This window comes from Brachycentrus maculatus, unplaced genomic scaffold (assembly GCF_059751285.1).
Source record: "Brachycentrus maculatus isolate JH-2025_06_01 unplaced genomic scaffold, ASM5975128v1 h1tg000196l, whole genome shotgun sequence".
Lineage (NCBI taxonomy): Eukaryota > Metazoa > Arthropoda > Insecta > Trichoptera > Brachycentridae > Brachycentrus > Brachycentrus maculatus.
In genome coordinates this window covers 2,026,032-2,035,000 of record NW_028280947.1, presented here as the reverse complement: position 1 = coordinate 2,035,000, position 8,969 = coordinate 2,026,032, and the positions used below count along the sequence as shown (strand labels likewise).

Below are 8,969 nucleotides of genomic sequence, written 5' to 3'. Positions count from 1 at the left end.
CACTTTATATGGCAGGCGGCGTGGCATAGTTGGGTAGACGCTCGACTGCAAAACTGGATTTGCGGATTCGATTCCCGACAATTGCAAAATGAATTCAAGAAAGATTTATTTTCAATTGGTCTGGGTGTTTGTGATGTATTTTTTACATTTACTTTCCCTGTCCTTACTTACTACTTACTACTTGCTTACTACTTGCAGACAAGCATTAAAATATACGCTTTGCGGGTTATTCCTTTAAAAATTAAATTAAATATATATATAATAAAACAACAACCTTATACTTTTTCCACTTTTAATTCATTTGATCGGTGACCGGGTTTCGTCATTACCGACATCATCAGACTGGTGTTGTCGATAAAATGGTCAAATAAATCAAAAGTGGAAAAATTTATATAGTTGTTGATTTATTTTATAAATACTTAGATTTATTAAATAATAACTTTATAGAGTAAATATATTATTTAGATTTAAAATGTACCTGTTTCAAATCGCCCATAATACTGCTTAGTTTGTACCAAGTGAGACGCACATGGACCATTCCGTGTTTTGCTTGCTCTAAAGTCAACCACTGAAAAATATAACAACCATTAAAATTATAAACAGTATATAAAAAAATATCTTTCAACGCAGATGTCAAATGTATGATCAGGTAGGTAGGTACCTAGAGTAGGTACCTAGATGTCAAATGTATGATCAGGTAGGTAGGCTACTACATATCGCTCACTCCTTTCAAGAATGTCATAAATCAAAAATCATCAATTTTCAGTTGTGCATGCTTTCGGAATGTCCCAGAAAATGTACCATATCCCAGCAAAAGAGGCATATTTTAAACTTAATATTTACCCGCTACAGGGCAAAAAGTGTTGTTTTTGCATTTTGAAAAAAAGGTATTGTTTATATATTTTTTTAAATATACTAAATATTTTTCAAATTGAGAAAAAACATTCAGATTTTACCTTGAGAGAGCTGTTGCACAGTAAAAAGTTCAATAAGTGGCTTGATATTTATTTTTAAAACATTTCATTATATTTTTAAACTTTAAAAATGATCTCCTAAAAAATCAAGTTTTTTTATATATGACGTTGTTGAAAGGAGTAAGCGACATGTATCATGTGGGAAATGTATGGCAAGGTAGGTACCTAATACGATTGACTAGTACCTACCCGACTGAATTCATATAGTAAAATGGAACAAATTCAAATTCATAACAGAACTCTTTTTTTTTGAGTTTCATACAATTTTACGAAATTCATTATTCAGTTAATGATTATTGTTTTATTTCTTTTAAAATGTCTAAGAAATAAAGATACAGTGAAACCTCTATCTATCGTTCCTTGAATTATTTTTTTAAATTCTATTCAGGTTTGTATTTTTTTTTAAATAAATACAGTTGCATCTGAAACATGTATTCTTCTTAGAATTTTAGCCTACTAATGGTTATGCAGATTGGGAGGACGGTATCTTTACTCAGTCGTATCTATTTGCGTATTGACCTCTTAATCTCGCATTAATAGTTTATTTTAAAAGGTCCCTTTAAAAATGATAGATAGAGGTTCCACTGTATTAAAATTCATGGACAAGTTTTATTGTATTTTAACGCTTAAAATATTATAAAATTGATTGTACTGTTATAAAAAAAAACATATGTCAAGAAAACTTCAAATCCAAGGGTAAAGAAAATTTTGTGTTAGAAAGAAAGTTTCTGAGACCATCACAAAAAATATCAAACACTTAAAAAAACATATTGTTTAAGGTCTGTTTTAGATGATGAAAACAAAAAATTTATAGCTTTTCCCCTTTTATTTTATTTGACCAGTGACCGAGTTTCGACTGGTCAGCGATATCATTAGACTGGTCCGGTCCGATGATGTCGGTAACGACAAAACCCAGTCACTGGTCATATAAAATAAGTGGAAAAAGCTATAAACTAACCATCACGCTGCTTCTCCGCAGGGGTAGGTATAGAGAATAGAATACCACACCACGCTGTCTTTGTAAACAATCTTCGCCTCTTCCACATTCATGCATCTCCTCATACATAGCCGCCATGATCAAGTATTTCAAATACCTGAAAGCGTTTAGGTCATAAGTCTAAATAATCGGCGACTATGTTTGAAGAGATGCATGAATGTGGAAGAGGCGAATATTGTTTGCAAATACAGAATGGTGTGGCGTTCTATTCTCTACGCGTACTTCTGTGGTGAGGCAGCGTGATGACGTCACGACGAAATGCTCCAGTCAGTCTCCACCTTTATATACAAAATTACAATAGTTTACTTACAGTATCAAGTTGGCCTTTCTTTGCCACACTGCTGATTTCAACCGTGCACCTAAAAAAACAATGCGTTTGTACAAAAATTTACAAATTAATGTCTAATTAAAAAATTCCATCCCATAGTTATTTTTGTTAATTGTTAGTTCCTACATAATGCAGTGAAAGTAAAATCCAGGCATAGTAACTAGAAGTTGTGTAAGTTCATGGTGACAGAAAGTGTGCAAGAGAGGTGTTTGTTTTGTGTCTATATCAAAAAAGACAAATTTAAAGTCTGCATTTTTCCCAATAAAAATAACTCTTCTACTTTTTTTATCCATAAGGTTGTTCCATACTATATTGGATTATCAACACAAGTAATACAATGCAAAAATGCATCATGTGTTGAAAGTAAACATTTGATTTAGTAAAAAATGTGTTAACACATTGTTGTCAGGCAATTTTTTCACCAACCCCGACCGTAATTATACTCAGACAGTCTGCCGCCCAACCCTCAGTATACTAATCACAAATAATTAATTAAACCATATCCGCTCCTTAGGTGGAGCATATCGAGTCCACAAACTGTCTCCAGGCTTTTCTGTGGGCTGCCAGCTCCCTTACATCCTCCCAAGTCAGATCCGCATCCCGAAGTTCTGACGAGAACTGCCGACGAATTGTCAGCAGTGGTCGTCCTGGGGGGCGTGATCCTGAGGCCTTATAAAAGAGGCAAGCTTGATTAAGGCTCTCGGGAGGCATGCGGAGTACATGGCCAAGCCAACTGAATTGCCTTTTCTTGATGACAGTTGTGACCAAGATGCTGCGTCCTATGCCTTATCTCTTCATTCCTCACAGTCAAACCACCGCACGCCTAAAATTTTCCACAGAAATTACAAGTAACCGCAAACTCGGTTCCGATTTGTAAAACGTTTTGTGGCGTCTCTCGCACTCTACCAAAAGTAAGCAAATAGAACGCTTATAAGCGTTTCCCGCTCCGTACTAATAGTATGTAAAATACGCTTTTAAGCGTTTCCCGCAAACAATGTGTTAACACACTAAGGACGGGAGAGGTATTTTACCCGTTCGGTCGATTGATGCTTGAAGACTGGAAGGGTATTTTTACCTTCTGCGCCAGCTTATGCTTTATATAAATTTACATAAGGAATTATATTTTATATTAATATTATATACCAATCTGTTTGTTAAGGACTTAACTATATTTATATAATTATCAAATCCCGTCGCCAGTGGTCCACAGGCGTAAAAAACACCTATCCTAAGTGAGATAAAATATGAGGACATGATTAAATTTAAACAAAATAAATACTTTTTATTTTGTTTTGATTTTATCATGTCTTGTATTTGTTTCACTAGTTGTTGACCCTACATGATAAATGAATAAAAAGGAGAAGAGTTACCAGGCTGCCTTAAAGCAATACCAAATATTATTTTCAATTCAATAAAGATTTTATAGAATTTGAAAATGTTAGTGTCAAAAATCATGCATTGTGTTTAATATGGAAACTATTAAAAGAGATAGGAAAATGTGTAAATATGCAAAATATCATTCACAGCTTTAGGCGATAGCTGCGGAAATTAAAAGCAACATTGAGATTTTAAAACTGGATAAAAATGTCTTGTCTGTTAAACAGAAACAATGTTTCCTTGGTCAATGAGTCAGTTGTTTGATTGAAAAGAGAAAATGTCTACAATATTTTTGTCAGATGTTTGAGAATGATCTTTTTAAATTATCCAGAATTTAAAATTAATTCATTGTTAGACTGTTTCCATAAAATGATACAATCCAAATTACACCCGAAGTCGGACGAAAATACTGGAATAAAAACAATATTATGAATAAAAAATTATTTTAAAATCGAAATGTTATCCAGTGTGAATTTTTTTGAAATTCAAGCACGGCTTACTGTGCAGGGTACTGATGAAATGAAATTTAGCAATACATTCATACATAGAAAGTTTTATGAATTGGAATAAAATATGTAGAAATTTAACAAATACATTCAAAGAGCTGTAAGATAACATAAGTAATAGAAATAACTATAAAAATTATCTATAAACACTCTTCTATGATTAACCTTTTGACCGATCCGTCCATCTTACCAGCCTTAACGGATTTGCCCATACCACGTACGGCATAAACATGGGCCTTTGCGGACCTAGTACCCTGCCGAAAAAATAGCTAAAACAGAAAATACTGTTGTAATGGCAGTAGTAGTATATTTGTATCTAAGATCAAAAGGGACCAAATTATTTACAAACTTTTAGTTTTTTTTTTTAATTGAACGGAATTAATTTATAGTTAAATAATAAGTCTATCATATTTTATAATTAAGTTATATTATTGAATTAACTTGACATTGGAAAAAGTAATATATTTTATATGCAACGCCATTATACATATTTTTTTAAAAGATTAGTTTTAAAAGTAGTTAAAAATTCTCTAACTTTAAATATTCAATAAAAATTCATAAAAACCTGAAAATATTGCCTTGCAAAAATGCATTATTTCACCTGCCCTTTTTTCCCCAAATAAAATCTTGAAATTGAAACTCATCAGTCAAAGGGTTAATGATCATGTGCTTCAACATAAAATAGGAAAATGACTAAGTTGATTCCACATTTGAACACCAAAGAAAGGAAACTGAAGGATTGATACAGATAATGAATGAAAAATCGACAAACATAAAGCTGGTGTAACAAAAAATATTGATTATTGCAGACACTCGCACCTTCCTAATGGATCGTCTTCACCGGTTCTGTCCCAATCGAAGAGTCGAATGTGGACGAGGGACGAGGCCATTACCTCCACGGCCGACTGTCGTGTCATGTTAGGTCAGGTAAGGTTAGGTTATGTTAGCTTACGAAAGACAAAAATGCTTCTAGGAATAAGAACCAAAAGTATGTATTTATTTATAGATTTGGCGTTTAATTTGTAAAATCACCCCAGAATCACCCAGAATTGTAAAGCTATATAAGGACCATCAGTCCATTTAATCTTCACAAGCGAGTGTTTTCGCCTGTAATTTTCACTCATGAAATTATAGTAACTTTAAACATAAAGAGTAAATCCACTCACGAGTAGGCATAGGCTATGAAACTTAAAAAGTTGAAGCCTGAGTAGGGTCGTGATATGCGGTGTTGCATAAGCCGTAGCTAGATTTCAGTCACTTGGACGTTAGGTAATTAAAAAAAATAAGAATAAAAATTATCTTCACATTAGTTTGAAAATTCCATAACAAGGCAAAACGATTGTTACAAAATTTATTTTTATGTGGTTTTAACAATAAAATACAATTTAGTAGACTAAAAAAATCAGTGATTGATTTTATCATTTAATATATAAACCAAAAGTATGTAATATTTTAAGAATAAATACTGCATTTTTAGCTGATTAAAAACAATTATAAATAGAAAAAAATTGGTTTAAATATTAAAATCTTTGTCATGTAATGTAACTCATTGATTTTTTCCATTATTTTATTCACATTTTTCTATACAGGTTTGAAGTATTAATGCAGTACGGATGTTCAATAATGGGCAGAATGGCGAATGTTACACAAGTGTATAAAGTGATGGCTTAAACCAGCCAAATGCCAGGTGGTAAGCCCTGGAATGCTCAAACTTCCATCTACTTTCATATAAAGAGGAACGAAAGATGTTTTATATCAAGTTGAAATACCTATAATAACTAACCATTATTTACGGCAACAACAAAAAATGTATAAATACTGTTCAATGACACTCATTTTTTAGCAGTTATAAAATTTCTAAATGCCAAAATGCGGCGTGAAATTTCTTTATCTTTAAAAAATCGACAGAATCAAAAAATTATTTTTGTATACTTTAGTTTAAGTAAGATTCAGGTATACAAGAAGAAAATCGATGAGGCTTTTGTGTGAACAATAATGTGATTGACATACAATTTATATTATTGTATATTAATATTATTTTTTGACATCTCATCAAAGATGAAGAAGAATATGGAAGTCTGGGCATTTACGGGGCTCACGACCGTCATAGGCTGGTTTAAGTGATCACTTTACACACGTGTAACATTCACCAATTCTACCCATTATTGACAACCACACTACTCAAATTCTTGGAAGTTCTATATATATGAACCAATTTAGAAACCTTGTTCATGAATCACTAGAACTTCACTAGAGACATCTATTGGTGAGATGTAAAGAAGCTTTTTACTAAGCAGAAACTCTTATATTAGTATTTGAGATCCGAATCCTGGATTATAATCACACACATGAGAAACGCCAGAAAATACCATTTTCATTTTTATTATTAAGCTTATAATTTGACCAGATAATTTATTTACAACATTTTAAATGTTGTAAATTGTATATTAACACCAATTTTGTAAATATTTTTGGCTCTTATTATGAAAAATGCATGTTAGTATTTAAGCATAAAATTGTATTAGTTTTGGAAAAGGCTTGAAATGGTTATGGGGAATTACGCATCTATTGATTTTATCACAATATATATATATATATATATATATATATATATATATATATATATATATATATATCACATCATGCAGACAATAAAATGTACATCAGAATACACAATATACACATACAAGATCAAATGAACATACAATACCATACAAAATCATTCATCGATAAAACAGATCACAAAAACCATGAAACATGTATTAAATAATAACATACATTAAGTATAAAAAAATAATAAAAATGTTAAATTATAAAGACATCCTTACGGTTACAAAATGATTTTGGAATACCAACTTCAAGCGATTCCAACAAAATTATAGATATTTTATTTACACATTAAGGACGAGAAGGGTATTTCTAGTCGTTCGGTCAACTGATGCTTACGGACGGGAAAAGTATTTTCACCAAATAAAAACTGATCAGATTTGACCGGAATTACTGAATTACTGACAAAAAACTGACATACTGTTACTGACATACTTCATGCACATTTTTTGGCATTTCCAAATATAAACATGAATTACAAATAAAACACTTATTTTTTACCATGTAAGTAATATATTGTTACGACTAGTTTTAAAAGCTACAGATACTTCCATCCTAGAGGTTTTTAATATACAGTAGTTTATATTAAAACCCGTAGATTGAAGCATCTGTAGCTTCCGAAACTAGTTGTAACAATATAATACTCAAGTGGTAAAAAACAAGTGTTTTATTTGCAATTTAACCATGTCTTACCACAAAGTGAATGCCAAAAATAAATAACGTAAAAATATGAATGTGATACATTTTATAAAATTAGTAGGTTTTATTTATATTATATTAATATAATTTATTTATGTGCCATGCAGTAGAGAAGGTAAAATAAAAATAAAATCATGCATAAAAATAAATTAATAAATATTTATGATAAAATAATGAAATAGTTAGGCATTAAAATAATATTAGGTATACATAAAAATAAGAGGTACAATTTTGCTTTTGAGCTGAACTAATATATCACATGAAATATTTATTATTTCTTCTGATTTTTGTCTGCACTCAATGGTGAAAAGGGCACTGTACCAAATAGATACAATTTTATCTTAATTGTTACATACATGAAGGCAAGGTGCGCTTCAGGTACTAGTAAGTTTATACTTCATAGCCAAACAGCTAAACATAAAAATAAAACACTTGTATAAGAACTTTTTTGACTTTGTTAATGTAAACATGACTAGTTTCAAGAACTACAGATGTTCTCATCAACAGGCGAAAATGCAAACTGTATTTTCACCCGTTGACGAGATCATCTGTAGTTCTCTAAAGTAGTGTTTACATTAATAAACTCATTAATACATTCAGAAGTGGTCTTAAACTTAGGATATATGTTTATACTTAAATCATCATTTAATTCACAAAGTTAAGGCCCTACATATATAAACAGCATCTTGACTTTCTTTAGACCTAGGCAAGATTTTACAAAATTGAATTTTTTTCTTAAAATAGTGTTTTTGTATTGAAAAAAAAATAGTTCTTTAAAATAAATAAATAGTTTTGAAAAGAAAAGAGTTATTGAAGGGTAAAGAGTTTAAAAAAAAATATAAAATTATTTTCACTGTATATTCTGAAAAATTCCGTTTTATACTTTTTTTAAATATCGGATGTGAAATGACATGCGGCTCCTAGCGTTGCTGAACGCTAAATGAATTCTGTGATTGCAAGTATAGCCTTAATGTCAAATCAATAGATTAAATAGCACTACACTACGGGGTGAAAAATTAGTATATTTAGTGTCCTTATGTATGTAATTTTGTGATTACAAAATTCAAAAGTAAAATTGTACCTCAAATAAACATTAACTGACACCCAAAATGAAAATAGATTTGTAAATATCTGCCATCCAACTATTTGTGGTGATGGAATGAAGTCAATGGATTATATCCCGCGGTAGGGTGTTGTAGGTAAATTATGGAGGCAAAGCGCTGGTTTGTGCAAGGCTCGGACAGACCTGCCGAGGAAGTCGTCGTTCTGGGCCCCCGGGAAGCCGGGATCCCAGTCCCACAGCTCGAGCCCCACGCACTGCCGCTTGCGGGAGCTAATCTGTGCCTGGATTCAACAAGGCAAACTGTGACACAGATTTCAGAAAGGCGGCAAACCAGTATCACGATTTGTGCCCGGATTCAACAAAGCCTAGCATCATGATTTGTGCCCGGATTCAACAAAGTCTAGCTGTGAGAGATGTG

The 8,969-nt window shown here is 31.7% G+C and overlaps 1 protein-coding gene across 3 annotated transcripts in view; it reads right to left on the bottom strand.

The window, feature by feature from the left end:
- The window catches only part of Esyt2 (extended synaptotagmin-like protein 2), a 56,973-nt gene that overhangs the window by 11,316 nt on the left and 36,688 nt on the right, over positions 1-8,969 (bottom strand). For 2 of the 3 annotated variants that reach the window (XM_088263120.1, XM_088263122.1), the window contains 3 exons: positions 8,735-8,832; positions 2,282-2,330; positions 479-568 (listed from right to left, as the gene is read on the bottom strand). In XM_088263120.1, the coding sequence (XP_088119246.1) occupies positions 479-568; positions 2,282-2,330; positions 8,735-8,832 (237 nt within the window). The remainder of the gene's footprint in view (positions 1-478; positions 569-2,281; positions 2,331-8,734; positions 8,833-8,969) is intronic. The other variant, XM_088263121.1, reaches the window with a different exon arrangement.